The 15,776-nt window shown below is 37.2% G+C and overlaps 1 protein-coding gene across 2 annotated transcripts in view; it reads left to right on the top strand.

The window, feature by feature from the left end:
• NT5DC1 (5'-nucleotidase domain containing 1) overlaps window positions 1–15,283 on the top strand; it is a 112,001-nt gene extending 96,718 nt beyond the window's left edge. For both annotated transcript variants that reach the window (XM_061427516.1, XM_061427515.1), the window contains exons 9-12: window positions 602–720; window positions 1,767–1,919; window positions 4,633–4,801; window positions 13,503–15,283. In XM_061427516.1, the coding sequence (XP_061283500.1) occupies window positions 602–720; window positions 1,767–1,919; window positions 4,633–4,801; window positions 13,503–13,618 (557 nt within the window). In that variant the 3' untranslated portion in view covers window positions 13,619–15,283. The remainder of the gene's footprint in view (window positions 1–601; window positions 721–1,766; window positions 1,920–4,632; window positions 4,802–13,502) is intronic.
• The last annotated feature ends 493 nt before the right edge of the window (window positions 15,284–15,776 follow it).

The following is a 15,776-nucleotide window of genomic DNA, read 5'->3' as shown; positions in this document are numbered from 1 at the left end:
CATGAGAAATAATTGGTTTTCACCATGTTTCTCCAGGAATATGATGATGATTCTTAGACTCTTAATGTTAGGCTAAACATGGCTTATTTTTGACCTATTCTTTAGAGAATAATAGGGTTTTAATTTGATTGTATAAAAGAATTAAAAAATGGCTGCTGAAATGTCAGCCAAATAGGCCTGAATATCTTTTGACCTTTAGCTGTGATGTGGCTTTAATTATCTGTAATTGTGATTTTAGAATTTCTTGTTCAAAATAACTGAGGTTGTGTAGAAATTCATCTTCCATTATTATATGTTGGACTGTTTTATTATCACCAGTAATGGGGGAGGCTGTGCCTTTGTGAGCGCAGAGGGTATATGGGATATCTCTGTACCTTTCTCTCAGTTTTGTGTGAACTTAAAACTGCTCTTAAAAAATTCTTTTAAAAAATATGTCTCTATGTCAACTAAATGCTCAGGACGTGTAGGTGATTGCTGAATGGTAGCTGCCATCCCCATGTGGTTCCTTCTTACACATGTCCTTCAGCCATGCAAAGCGTGGTCTGTCCAAATGAGTGCTACCACTCGATGAAAACGTATGATTGTTGACCTGTGTTCTCAGAGAATGACGAGGAGCGGGAGGCACTGCCATTTCTGGATAAACCTGGCTGGTACTCCCAAGGGAACGCTGTCCACCTTTATGAACTTCTGAAGAAAATGACTGGCAAGCCTGAACCCAAGGTATTTTATCATTGGGGTGGAGTCTTTGTGGCCCACTTGGAGAAACCTTTGTCAACTAAAACCGTAACTCTAAATGCATTCCGCATAACTATCTGCCAACCTCCTTGCCTATCTCTTCTGCTTAAATAAGTCTTTCCTTTGATGTACATTTTTATCTCTGACAAAGAAAAGCAAATATTCCAAGCAGGAACACAGACCTAGAATAGTGTGTGGGTTACCTGAGGAATGTTATCCTGCTAACTGCCCATCAAGGACCTTTTTATATGTGAAACCAGCAATAACTGATTATACTACAGACTAAAGACACATTAGCTTTTAACATCCTGTCATATTGTTGATGTTGGACATTGGTATATTTTTAATAGCAGGACACTTCCTTCTAAAAAATGTTTGCCACAAGCCCCATGAGAGGATGGGTCAGTCCATCACTGAGCCCTGATCCACTGGCTCCCACACTGGCAAAGCCCCCGGGGCCTCCTGACTTGGAGGTTCTAGCTCATATGCTCTTAACCTGGTTTCCTCATCTGTAAGCTTTGCCTCAGAATACCTCAGAGTACCTGGGAAGCTTCCTGGAGTCCACCTGCCTCGCCCACCCACTCTCAGAGACGCTGTTTCAGCAGGTGTGAGTGGGGCCTATAAACTTTGGTAAATTGGCTCTGTTGTGAGTGTTCTTGCTAATCTAATCCTCTGTAACAGGCTGTCTCCAGTATGCCACCAGCTCTTCAATTCCAGGGGCAGGTTTAACTGTAAACATTGGGGCTCTTTCATTTGCATTTCAGAAATTTGAATTAAGTTCACTTATCTTCTGCTCTTCTTCTGCATGCAAATGAATTGTGTAATTTCTTAAACCTGACACCCTGTGAATCAAATGGAACAAGTCAGTGGTCACTTGTGAAGTTATCCAAGGAAATTTAAGATGTTCATGCAGCTTTTACATGACTTACTCTGATAGCTGTTAAGGAATTTTCTTGTGCCTTTTGTAAAATGACCACCACGCCCCTTCACAGTCCTCATGTCTCAGACAAAATTTGCTGTCTGACTTACAGGTTGTTTACTTTGGTGACAGCATGCATTCAGATATTTTCCCAGCCTGTCATTATAGTAATTGGGAGACAGTCCTTATCCTCGAAGAGCTCCGAGGGGACAAAGATGGGAAGCCTGAGGAATCAGAACCTGAAGAGAAAAAAGGAAAATATGAGGTAAGAGTCTCCTTTAGTTTTTTCCTTGAAAGAAGACCTTTATGTTTGTCATATCTTAGAAAGTGCTTGTTTCTGCCATGAGCAATGAAGTCTGTTGGCACTTAACTGTAATCTTCATGCCCTCTCAACTCTGCAGTTGATCTTGTGGGTAGTTTTTCAATGATGCCGAGATAATGCCATTGACCATCTGTCTGTCTTCTGGGCTCCCTGCTTTCGTCCAGAGCTGTGGCACCATGGCTGTGCTTTGGCTGATGACAAGGCAGCCAGATACTGACCCGCTGTAGTTACACTCTGTCTCTTCGGCTTAGCCATGAAAGCCCTTGTGCTCTCTTTCCATGGGTCTAATTTCGGAAATTGGTAGCTCCCATAAACTTATTCCTGAGCCACCCCCAATGAACTTTGAGGGAACGAAAATAAAGTATGTCATCAATCTAGAAAGGGAAAGTCGTATATAAAAGCAAAAATAAGCAGAAAAAAAAGATCAGAAAATAAAATGCACTATGCATTCTTCTAAATTCATTCCAGTGGAAGAATCTAAAAAGTCAAAAACCAAAGATCAAATCAAAAAATACCAATAGAAACTATCAAGCCATGGAAAAACGTGGAGGAACCTAAAGTGCATGTTAAGGTGAAAGAAGTGAAAGAAGCTAGTCTGAAAAGGCTACATACTGTATGCCGCTGTGTGACATTCTGGAAAAGACAGAAGTATAGGGACAGGGAAGAGACCAGGGAATGCCCCAAGGCTCAGAGGGGAAGGGGATGAATAAATGGAGCACAGTTGTAACAAACATAACACACTAACTAATACAAATTGTTAATAACAGGAGAGATCATGTTAGGGGTGGACCAGAGGCAACATATTTAAGAAGTCTCCATACTATCTGCCCTGTTTATCTGTAAACCTAAAAGTGTTCTAAGAAATAAAGACTACTATGTTAGAAGAAAGGAGTCAGGTTTCTATGAGGTTTCCACTGAGTAACATTTAGTGTTCAGCGTGACACTGGAAACTCTGTGAACTATATAGCTCTGTGGACTGAATTAAGAAGAGTTTTAAAATAACCTTCCAGGAGGTGGACCCTCTAACTTGAGGGATTGTGGAGGAAGTTTCCCTTAAAGAGAAATTTGGTTTCTCTACAATGTAAAGGAAATTTGGTTTCTTTACAATGATTTGAGAATGCACAGACAATGAAAAGAAAGTGAAGACATGGTGGGAATGTTTCCTTCAGCATTATGTAAACAGTAGCTCCATCTTCTCCCATAGACCCCTTTCCTTGCTAATTCATTACAAACACAACATTACATAATGGGCTTTCTGGGATCTCGTTTATAAGAACACTAACCTCATTCATGAGGGCTTCACCTTCATGACCTAAGTGCCTCTTCAAGGCCTCACCTCATAATTACATCATCTTGAGGATTAGAATTTCGACGTACAAATTTTGGAAGGACATGAACATTTAGACAGTAACAGCATCCATAATACGTTGAACCAGAAAGGGTAAACAAGTCTGCTTTCCTCTTTTCAGAGGAATAACATGCAGCCCAGATTACCAAAACTCAGTGTTGGTAGAACCATTATCCACATATAGTCTGTGCAATGTGAGTCATCTCTTCTTAGTCTCATTAGACAAAGACAATGAGCCAAATAAAAGTTACACTATAAGCTTCTCTTTACACCTTGAGAAATTATATTTAAATACACCTTAAATGTATATACAGAAGCACAGATATTTGTATTCCATACTGCTAGTATGTTTGGTGAAATCCAAATAGATTCTTGCTAAGGAATTTCTAAACAACAGCATCATCTGAAAAACATGTATTTTCATCTTACTTCACAAATTGAGTTCCAGCACAAAGAATCATGAATCTAAAGGCATATTGGGGACTCTCTGATGCTCTAAAACAAAGTTTTCATCCAGAAAGTATGACAGATTTTATAATTCAAATTATATGGGTGTGATGGGATTTTTTTTTCATTCTTAATTTTATACGGCATCTATAAAACACTGAGAAGTATTTCTTGAATAAGTCTTTTATTTAGTCTACATTTTTCCTGTGCCTGCTATGTCCTAGGCACTAGGCCCTAGCGATAAACTAATACATGAGATAGTTCTTCACCTTATATAGTTCATAATCTGTCCAGGGCAAAAAGTAAATAGTATGATAATTACAAGATGGTTTGAAAAGTACTGTATTAGGAATAAACTCAAGAGTGTGAGAAAATGTAGGAGGAGACCTAATCTCACCTAAGTGTGGAAAGTCAAGGAAAACGTCCTAGGTGGTATCCAAACCAGATCCCAAAGGCTGAGAAAGGCGTTGCCAGGCAAAGCCGGGAGAGAGTACTTCAAAGGACTGCTTTGTTGTTTAGTCGTGTCTGACTCTTCTGCAACCCCATGGACTGTAGTCCGCCAGGCTTCTGTCCATGGGATTTCCCAGGTGAGGGTACTGGAGTGGGTTGCCATTTCCTTCTTTAGGGGATCTTCCTGACCCAGGAATCGAACCTGTGTCTCCTACATTGGCAGCTGGACTCTTTACTGCTGAGCCACTGGGGAAGCCCTTAAAGGACTACTGAGCTTTGTTTTACTTTTTATATAGTCTGGCTAAACAACTGAAATTTCTGCAGAGTTTTTCTATTTTGATTTACTTAGTGGTGGGAAAAATGAGGTTGAACACTAATTAATCAGTTTCATTATTCTGTTTCTTGTTTCAGGGATCAAAGGCAAAGCCTCTGAATACATCATCTAAAAAATGGGGCTCTTTTTTTATTGATTCAGTTTCCGGACTGGAAAATAGAGAAGATTCCTTGGTTTGTACATGGTCCTGTAAGCGAATAAGTGCTTACAGCACTATTGCAATTCCAAGTATTGAAGCAATAGCAGGTAAGAGGGAAAATACTTAAGAGCTTTACCTGTTACTGTGGACTGAGGAAGAGTTTTAAAATTGAAAAAGACACATGTATCCCAGTGTCCACTGCAGCACTGTTTACAATAGCTAGAACATGGAAGCAACCTAGATGTCCATCAACAGATGAATGGATAAAGAAGTTGTGGTACATATACACAATGGAATATTATTCAGCCATAAAGAAACACATTTGAATCAGTTCTAATGACGTAGATGAACCTAGAACCTATTACACAGAGTGAAGTTGTTTCATTTGCTAGTATTTTCTCCCATTCCAGGGGTTGTCTTTTCCCCTTGCTTACAGTTTCCTTTGCTGTGCAAAAGCTTTTAAGTTTAATTGGGTCCTACTTGTTTACTATTGTTTTTATTTCCATTACTCTAGGAGGTTGGTCATAGAGGATCTTGCTTGGTTTATGTCATTGAGTGTTCTATGTTTTCCTCTAAGAGTTTTATAGTTTCTGGTCTTATATTTATGTCTTTAATTCATTTTGAGTTTATCTTTGTGTATGGTGTTAGAAGTGTTCTAATTTCATTCTTTTACATGTAGCTGTCCAGTTTTCCCAGCACCATTTATTGAAGAGGCTGTCTTTGCCCCCTTTTATATTCTTGCCTCCTTTGTCAAAAATAAGGTACCCATAGGTGCATGGGTTTATTTCTGGGCTTTCTATCTTGTTCCATTGGTCTATATTTCTGTTTTTGTGCCAGTACCATACTGTCTTGATGACTAGCTTTGTAGTATAATCTGAAATCAGGAAGGTTGATTCCTCCAGCTCCATTCTTCTTTCTCAAGACGACTTTGGCTATTCGGAGTCTTTTGTGTTTCCATATGAATTGTGAAATTTTTTGTTCTAGTTCTGTGAAAAAATGTCATTGGTAATTTGATAGGGATCACATTGAATCTGTAGATTGCATTTGGTAGTATAGTCATTTTCACAATATTGATTCTTCCTCCCCAGGAACATGGAATATTTCTCCATCTGTTTATGTCATCTTTGATATCTTTCATTAGTGTCTTATAATTTTCTGTGTATAATTCTTTTGTCTCCGTAGGTAAGTTTATTCCTAGATATTTGATTCTTTTTGTTGCAGTGGTGAATGGGATTGATTCCTTAATTTCTCTTTGATTTTTTTCATTGTTGGTATATAGAAAGGCAACTGATTTCTGTATATTGATTTTGTGTTCTGCAACTTTGCTAAATTCACTGATTAGCTCTAGTAATTTTCTGATACTATCTTTAGGGTTTTCTATGTACAGTATCATGTCATCTGCAAATAGTGAAATTTTTTTCTTTAAAAGAAGAAAATTTTCCCATGACATTTGTAGGTTTCTCTTGGATAACATATAGATATGGCAGTTGAAGTAATTAGGACTTGCCTGTCTGCTGGAACCAACTGCAAATGCTGCACTTTTTTTTTTTTTTAATCAGCCTGGAGTCACGGGATAAAGCTAGGGGAAAGTTACAAGGACAGGATGTTAAGGAGGCCCAGTTGGGCGACGCTGACTTTGGGGCCTGCTGTTCCTCCTCTTTGCTAACTCAAGAGAAAAGGTACCCAAAGAAATGAGTGGCTTTTTTTTGTAGTTTCATGAATGTAAAGGGGTAGAAAATGTGTGGGGGGTAAGACCTGCCAAAGGAGGGATAGACCTGGTAGACTCTCTCAATCTGTCTTGAGACCCTGAAGGATGAATTAGAAGTAGGCATTCACAGGAATTGAAGCTCAGCTTTTTTTATATATATAATATTTTATTTAAACCTTTTTTGGTTATGGTTTAACCATCCAGTATATCTTTTCTCAGTTCTTCTTTCTTGCCATTTGTGGGATTTTCCTTCTCTGATCTTTCTCCTTCTCTTTTCAAAGAGAACTTTAAATCCTTCACTTCCCGGTCATACAGGACAACTTAGCAGGTGATTCCTGTTTCTTGACATGCATCTACACCCTGTGGGTTATTCTTACCTTTGACTAATAATGGTTATTTCAGACACTTACTCCAGGACCAATACAATGCTTTCTCTAATAGAGATTTTGGTGACTGAGGTATTCTTTCATTGCATTACATTTTCATATACTCTTTGAAGCTCAACTTTAAATCATTCTTCTTTTGAGGCAGATAACATCTTTTAGGACTCAAATTATTTCAAAAAAAAACAATTCATATAGTGTTCAGCATGTAATGAAAAAATAGCCAGGTATGCAAGGATATGAGATTACACTAACAGAAGTAACCAAGGATAGAAAAGAAAGGAATGAGAAATTTGGTAGATATATAAAAACTTGGGAAAATGGAAATTCTTATTAAAAAGTCAAAATTAAGAACTGAATGGATGGGTTTAACAGAAGAGTAGCCACAGGAGAAGTGCACTGGTATCCTGGAAAATCAGCCAAAAAAAAAAAAAAATAGCCACAATAAATCCTGAAGAGAAAAAAGCATGGGATATACAAGCAGAGGGACTATGAGATAAAGGAGATAGAATGAGTAAGATTCCTGTCATTAGAATCTTAGGTGATGAGAGAACAAGCCAAAAGCAGTAGCTATAGACTTTCCAAAAATGATGAAAAAAAAATAAGCCAAAGGTTTAAGAAGCCCAAAGAACTGAAACACAATACATAAAAGGAAATCCCGAAGTTAACTGCTAAAGACCACATAATTAAGAAATACTAAAAGCAGTCAGAGAATAAAGACAGTTTGATTTCAAAGGAGTACTTCAACAAAAGAGTGAGAAACAAAAGCCAAAAGACCGTAGAGTGATATCTTTAAATTGCTGGAAGAAAATGATTGTCACCTTGATAGAATTCTGTACCCAGTAATAATATCATTAAATGATTAAAAAAAAGTATTTATAGACAGAAATGGAGCTTCCCTGGGGGCTTAACGGTAAAGTGTCTGCCCGCAATGTGGGAGACCCGGGTTCGATCCCTGGGTCGGGAAGATCCCATGGCGAAGGAAATGGCAATCCACTCCAGTACTCTTGTCCGGAAAATTCCATGGACTGAGGAGCCTTGGTAGGCTACAGTCCATGGGGTCACAAAGAGTCGGACACGACTGAGCAACTTCACTTTCAGACAGAAATGGAGAAAATGTATCTCCAGAAGACGTGCACTGTCGAAGACACTAAAAGGTATTGTTGCCCATGCAAAAGTAAAAACGATCCCTATTGGAAGACTAGAAACCCAAGAATAAATGAATGTACAGCAACACAAGGACATGTGAATAAACTGGAACTGTAAATATGTGAGTATTTACAGTTAGAAACGATTTTTTTTAATCCTATGAGATTTGAATAAGGAAAGAATTTTAAGACCTGACACCAAGGGCATATAAATCTCATAGTAGAGTGTTCTAACATATATGGCAAAGGATGAGAGCTATTAAACCAAAAATGCATATCATAGTCTCTAATAAGATATTAACTATGAAAAGAATTATACATACTGATCTAATTATGTAAAATAATTTTAAAACTCCAAAAAAAAAATTAAAATGGGGAGAAAAAGATGCAGAAAGTTTGAATATCAAAAGATGGAAAGAGACAATACCATGTTTATTGTCGTTCAATCAGTAAGATGTGTCTGACTCTTTGCAACCCCATGGACTGCAACATGCCAGACTTCCCTCTCTCGCACTGTTTCCTGGAGTTTGCTCAGATTCATGTCCACTGAGTGGGTGTTGCTATCTAACCATCTCTTCCTCTGCCACCCACTTCTCCAGTACTGTGTTAATGGTAACCAAAAGAAAATTAAGAGTTAGCTCTGTTAATGTGAAGGGGATAAAAAAAATCCATTATTAACATGAAAGAGCATCACTTCATAATAATTTCATCCTCTCTTCATAATAGTAAATTCACCCTCTCTTCTCTCAGGTCAGAACTTAATCCCTCCCTGTTTTCTCAGTACCAAGAAACTGCTGAAAAATCCACTCTGCTTTACAGAGGGGTATATTTCTGCGTTTCCTTGCAGAGTTTGGCAAGCAGCTTGAGCCCACAGTTCAGTTCTCCACACCTTCCTCTATTTTAGGCTACAGCCCAATTTTTTGTCTCTGTAGCCCCTCAAGACTGCCAAAATCTCTTCTGGTTTTCCTGCTGCTGGTAACTGCCCCTGCCACGCCTCCACCCAGAATTCAGGTGCCTGAAGGGAAAAGCTGTGGCAGAATGTTCACTCACTTCACTGCTGCTTTCTCCTTTCCAGGAATTGTGTGTCCTTGGGTCTTAGTAGTCTCTTCAATTCTCCAATGACTTCACTCTGACTTTTTTATTTTATCTAGCTCTTCTAGTTGGTATCAGCTCCAGTTCAGATGTGGTTTTCCTTGAATCTCAGATTCTTCTTCCTTAAACTGGGTGTATACCACCCTCACAGGACAGATGTGAAAGTAAAGCAAGATATTTTTCTGATGTTTAGTAGTGGGATGATAGTGATGACTAAGACGTGTGGCCTTCCAAAAAGTCCATCTTCTACATCAGTATCCAAATCCAATATGTCAATACATCTTACTTGCTGAAATACTCATTTTTCACTAGTTTCAAAAGCATTTTTTTTTTCATTTTGCTCCATGCTTACACACATAAAATTAAAGAATATGTTTCTTTCTTTTACATACAATTTTCTTATTGAAGAAATGGACCTTGTAACATGAAGGGAGGGACTGGCCCAGAATTACACTGTCATTTTCAGTTTTTATATTTCACTTTCTTTCCTTCACAGTGACTCAAATTTATAGTGAGAGTAGGATTTTATGATAATGGAAGTCAATGAATTATTCTAAAGTACTTGAATTACTCTAAAAACTGTTCAATGGGATATGGTTCTGAAAGAGTAAGAGACTTAAAGAAAAGTGACTCTCCATTATCCTAGGATTTAAATATTTCTCAAAAAAAAAGGGAAAATAATCCCTGTCTTCTAGGGTGATCACTTCTCCTTAAAGAAGCAATAATAACATCAGTGTCTCCCATTTTCGTTTTCCCAAACTTTCCTTCCTCAGCACCCTGAAAGAGAACTTGGCAGAGCCTTTGTCTTCTGACTTTTTTTAGGAGAAAATACTCAGTTGGACTCACCAGTAGTCAAACAAAGCCAAACAAGTAGATTGTTTTTGTGGAGAAAGAATGAGAGTTGGTATATTACATTCAGTATTGATTTTGATGCCTAAGACATTTCCTCAAAAGGCAAAGTATTAGTTTCTCTTTAACTTAGCACTCATTGCTTATGGTCACATTCTCATAAGGAAATCCTCTTGCACAGAACTTGAAATTATTTCAGTAACATATTCAGTAAATTTGGATAGGACTGTGTAATCTACCTGCAAGTACAAAAAAAAAAAAAAAAATGGCTGAAAGAAAAACAGTATGATGGTCATGGCTTTTAAAATCTTTATATAAATGTTATCCTGGCAATATCTTTAAAAAAAAGTCACAAGAGTTGTTGTATTTCTGTGTTTCATTATTTTACACTGAACTTACTGTTTATGAATATTCATTTTGGTTCAGTTCATATAATTATTAGATAATGTGGTTGATATTATAGTATATTCAGTACACAGTTTAATAGAAAATTACTGTGGTAAACAAGAATTTGGTTCTTTGTCTATCATTCTCTTTTCTTCCAAACAGCACCCAACAGTGATTTTCCTAAGACAGATGCAAATATCTCCCTCTTGGTGAACCCCAATCTGGACATCCTTTTTTTGAACGGAATAGTCATCTGACCTCAGTTTGGCTATTCCATACCCAGTTTCTTAACCTTAGTAGACTTTCTGCTTCCTGTGCTACCTGGAAGACAGAATAACATTCTGTTTTAAAGGAAATAGGGAATGAAAAACCTGATACTCCCCATCATCGCTTGAAACCTTCCTGAATTCATGTAATGTTTCTTTGCATGCTTAGTCATGTCCGACTCTTTGCAATCCCATGATTGTAGCCCACCAGGCTTCTCCGTCCATGGAATTTTCCAGGCAAAAAGACTGGAGTGGGTAGCCATTCCCTTCTCCGGGGGATCTTCCTGACCCAGGGATCGAACCAAGGTTTCTTGTATTGCAGGTGAATTCTTTACTATCTGAGTCACCAGGGAAAGTTTCTTTATTCGTCTGTATTCTGTTAGATGTGATTCTCTCATTGACATTTAAATGCGTCAGTCAGTTCAGTCACTCATTTGTGTCTGACTTTTTGTGACCCCATGAACCACAGCACGCCAGGCCTCCCTGTCCATCACCAACTCCCAGAGTCCACCCAAACCCATGTCCATCGAGTCGGTGATGCCATCCCATCTCATCCTCTGTCGTCCCCTTCTCTGCCCACCCTCAATCTTTCCCAGCATCAGGGTCTTTCCAAATGAGTCAGCTCTTCGCATCAGGTGGCAGCCAAAGTATTGGAGTTTCAGCTTAAACATCAGTCCTTCCAGTGAACACCCAGGACTGATTTCCTTTAGGATGGACTGGTTGGATCTCCTTGCAGTCCAAGGGACTCTCAAGAGTCTTCTCCAACACCACAATTCAAAAGCATCAATTCTTCGGTGCTCAGCTTTCTTTATAATCCAACTCTAACATTCATATATGACCACTGGAAAAACCATAGCCTTGACTAGATGGACCTTTGTTGGCAAAGAAATGTCTCTGCTTTTTAATATGCTGTCTAGGTTGGTCATAACTTTCCTTCCAAGGAGTAAGCGTCTTTTAATTTCATGGCTGCAATCGCCATCTGCAGTGATTTTGGAGCCCCCGAAAATAAAAATCAGCCACTGTTTCCACTGTTTCCCCATCTATTTGCCATGAAGTGATGGGACCACATGCCATGATCTTAGTTTTCTGAATGTTGAGCTTTAAGCCAACTTTTTCACTCTCCTCTTTCATTTTCATCAAGAGGCTCTTTAGTTCTTCTTCACTTTCTGCCATAAGGGTGGTGTCATCTGCATATCTGAGGTTATTGATATTTCTCCTGGCAGTCTTGATTCCAGCTTGTGCTTCCTCCAGCCCAGGGTTTCTCATGACATACTCTGCATATAATTTAAATAAGCAGGGTGACAATATACAGCCTTGACGTACTCCTTTTCCTATTTGGAAACAATCTGTTCCACGTCCAGTTCTAACTGTTGCTTCCTGACCTGCATATAGGTTTCTCAAGGGGCAGGTCAGGTGGTTTGGTATTCCCATCTCTTTCAGAATTTCTTAGAAGCATTTTTTATAGATATTATAAAAGTTTGCAGTATATATGACTGCAATGTTTGTTTTATAAGTGTTTTGATAATGTAATCATTTTAACCTTTTAATAATAGCTACCTTTACTTTAGGAAATGTATAGAAAAGACAGAGAAAGAGGTAGTTGGGTCACCTCTTAGCCTGTATCATTTTGGTGGCTTACAAGAAATCCAGAACCTCAGGTGCACTATTTTTGAAACTCAGTTTTATCAATTTTATTTCCAGTGCTTTTTAATGAGCCTTTTTAATGGCTGAAAATATGCTCCGGCTAACTTGAAGCAGTGAAGACCAGTGAAATTCACTAATACTGAAAAATATTGAATGTTTTTCTATTCAAAGTAATCTTAGTTTTCTCTGACCTCAGAAAGGCAGTGTTCCTTCTTCGCAATTTTCAGCACTAGTTTTTTCCTCGTAAGGATTAACTGTTTGGGTCTTAATGATTCTTACTGGCATTTAAAATATAATTTTTATTTTAGTATCATTTTCGGAACACTCAGTACTACCAAATGATGTTTTACCTGTAAAATTTGTGAAATAAGGATTACTAACCAGTATCTGCATGTGGAATGAATAATCATTACATGACGTAGGTCTTAATGTTTCACTTGTAATATTTATGGTAATGGTTCTTTGAAGAAACTTAGGAAGAATATATCTGAAGGCTAGCTTTTGAGATATTTATATGAAAATGTCACAATGTCCCACAATCGAGAAAGTACGAATTTTATGTTCTCTCCACACATTCCTCTTGTGGCTGTGTGTGTACGCGATGCTTATCGTATGGAAAAGTTGCCATATTGTGCATATTGGAATTAGTTAGCTAAGCATTCAAAGATTATTGTTCATAACTCTCTACTGTTCAGGGCTATGAAGATTATTGCCTTCCCAAGTGGAGCTAGTGATAAAAAAAACCTGCCTGCCAATGCAGGAGACATAAGAGACCCAGGTTTGATCCCTGGGTTGGGAAGATTCCCTGGAGGATAGCTTTGCAACCCACTCCAGTATTCTTGCCTGGAGACTCCTATGGACTGAGGAGTCTGGCAGCCTCCAGGGTCCATAGCGTCACAAAGAGTCAGACATGACTCAAGCACCTTAGCACACACACATGCGTGAAGATGATTAGTTCTCATTTTCCAGTTACATAAGTTTCTGGATAAAGGCTTAGAGATATTTAAATTTAAAAAACAAATCAGAGGAGTGTTCCTATTTTGTGTATTTACTTTTGTGTAGAGAGTCAATAAAGGAGTTTATTCACTAGTTAGACCTCTGAATATAATTTGCAATATCTCTAAATGTAATTTGACTTAAATATTACTGTACATTATATAGGAAAAGACATCTACACTGTTCATTCCAGGTGCAACCTATCCTGGTGACAAAAGAAATATTAAAATTATGAAACTCTAAAAACTTTTACTATAAATAACTATCAAATATTGATTTGTTTATATTTATAAAAGGCCTTCTGAGATCTGCAGAATAATTTTTTTTTTTTTCAGAATTACCCCTGGACTACAAATTTACAAGGTTCTCTTCAAATAATTCAAAAACAGCAGGCTATTATCCAAACCCTCCATTGGTCTTATCAAATGCTGGAAAACTGACAGCCAAATAAACTATCTTTACCAAAAAATGAGTGAAAACCATATATGCAGCAAATGTACTGTAAACATGTTAATTTTCAAAAACTACTGTAAAATGTTTTATAGAAACAAAATTATTAATGAAACATGACCAAGAAATTGGTATGTTTTCCATAGGTCTCCTTTCTATAGAGATTGTCTTGATACCCAACGACACTCATTATGTTAAAATCTCAGTATCTTAGAGTTGAAAAGAATCTTATTAATATTTTCTATACTAGTAGTTCTGAAATTAGAATTACCTGGGGCTATATATACGTATATACATACATACATACATATACACATACATATTTACACATTTACCTAGACCAGTGGCCCTCAAAGTGTGGTCCCCAAACCACTAGCATAGCAGCAGATGCAAACTTGATAGAAATGTAAATTTGCACACCCCATCCCGGACCTACAGAATCAGAAAATCTGGGACTGTGACCCAGCAATCTGTGTTTAATTATAGTATGACTCACACCAAAGTTTAAGAACCACTGGCTAGACTATAACCTCCAGACATTGGTTTAATTGATCTGGGGATACAGATGAACATTGACATCTTTAATATGTCCCAGGAAAATGCAGCCAAAATTGAGAATAACTGATCTATACCTGTTGTTTGAATTTACAGTCAAAAACACCAAGTCTAGTAAGATTAAATTATTATTCCAAACTATCAGATTTTATGCTATTTTCCTAATTTCCCAAACAAGGAGATAGACATGATGTCTTCTGAGACCTCGCAGCCATAATGGGACCTGGATGATAGAAGAAGCCAACTGTTTGAGCCTCCAGTGTTAATCATTAGGGTTTAGTTTTTTTTTTCCCTCCCTAATGTTTTCTTCATTTTCCTCCCTAATGTCTACTTCACTTTTCATTCACTTTAAGTCGTGTATTCTCAGTGGGGCAAAAATTGGTTCTTGGTGTAAAAAAAATCTTAATGCAGTGGATTATGGTTCTCCATATCTTTATTCTACACAATAAAATCTTATTCCTTAGTATTTCTCTCATTAGGGAGAAATGTAATTTAAAGCTAAATTTATTAATTATATTTTTTCTTCTAGGGCAAGGGGCAGTGGTAATGAAAAAAGAGGTTGAAAAAAGTTATTTTTAAAAGGTTTTATAGATGTATTGCAGTCCAGGATTATTGTGTTCTATGTGCTTTGTGTAGTCATATTAATAGCGGTTTGTTGCAAGATGTTTGGACCCAGATAATGTTTACAGTATAAATTCCTGGCTACTCTTTATGCTGTAATTTCACTCTGTCCATCATGGACAGAATCAGAAAACACTGGTCACCATCATTTTACTTGGTTTGTAGCCAAGAGTTTAACATGTTGATAGATGCAATGAAAAGATAAATATTTTGTTAAATTTTTAAATGCTCAAATAATCCCCAATATATTGTGGGATTGAGTATCTCAGGGTAGGTAAACAGTTACTGAATTTTTTTCTCTCAAAGTCAGTAGCTTTCTTCAGTATCTGTTAATAAATGTTAATGTCTTTGAAATTTATTTCCAAAATCTCATTGGAATATAATAAAGAGCATGCACAATCAAGCTTAGGGCTCAAGGAAAGATGCTGTTTTCATGTATACTTTCATGGATACCTTTGATTTCTTTTAAAAATAAAGCTATTTTTCCTTATGCATGTTTATTTTGTCAATGGCAAAGAATAATATATCTTTAAATACTTCTAAACTGCTATTATTAATATGAAAAATGAGAACCTCCGAGTAAGTTAATTTCATTCTTTTAGTCACTGAGGAGTGGAAGAAATTCATTCAAGTCAGAAGTTCTGGTGCTCCTCTCAGCAGTACCTACCTAAGAAATGTGAACAAGTTACCACCTTTCAGTTTTTTCCATTTGTCAAAAGAAAATTAAAGTTTATATCCAAGTTTCCCCCCACTTTACTAGCAGAGCAGTCAGTGCTTCTAATGAATGATCTGTTGAATTGTATTTAAACTTTTAAAATTATTGTTTCTAAAAAGTGCCAGAAAAATAATCATCAAAAATTTTAAAGACAATATTGGAGAACAAAAGCTGTATATTCGATAATAAAGTTACATGAAGTAAAAAAGCAAGAAAATTGTGTAAATGGACAAAGGACTTAAGTTTAATATTAGCACACAGGCCTATG

This window comes from Bos javanicus, chromosome 9 (genome assembly GCF_032452875.1).
Source record: "Bos javanicus breed banteng chromosome 9, ARS-OSU_banteng_1.0, whole genome shotgun sequence".
In the NCBI taxonomy this organism is placed as follows: domain Eukaryota; kingdom Metazoa; phylum Chordata; class Mammalia; order Artiodactyla; family Bovidae; genus Bos; species Bos javanicus.
The sequence above is the reverse complement of the archived record's forward strand: the minus strand, read 5'-3'. Positions and strand labels throughout refer to the sequence as shown.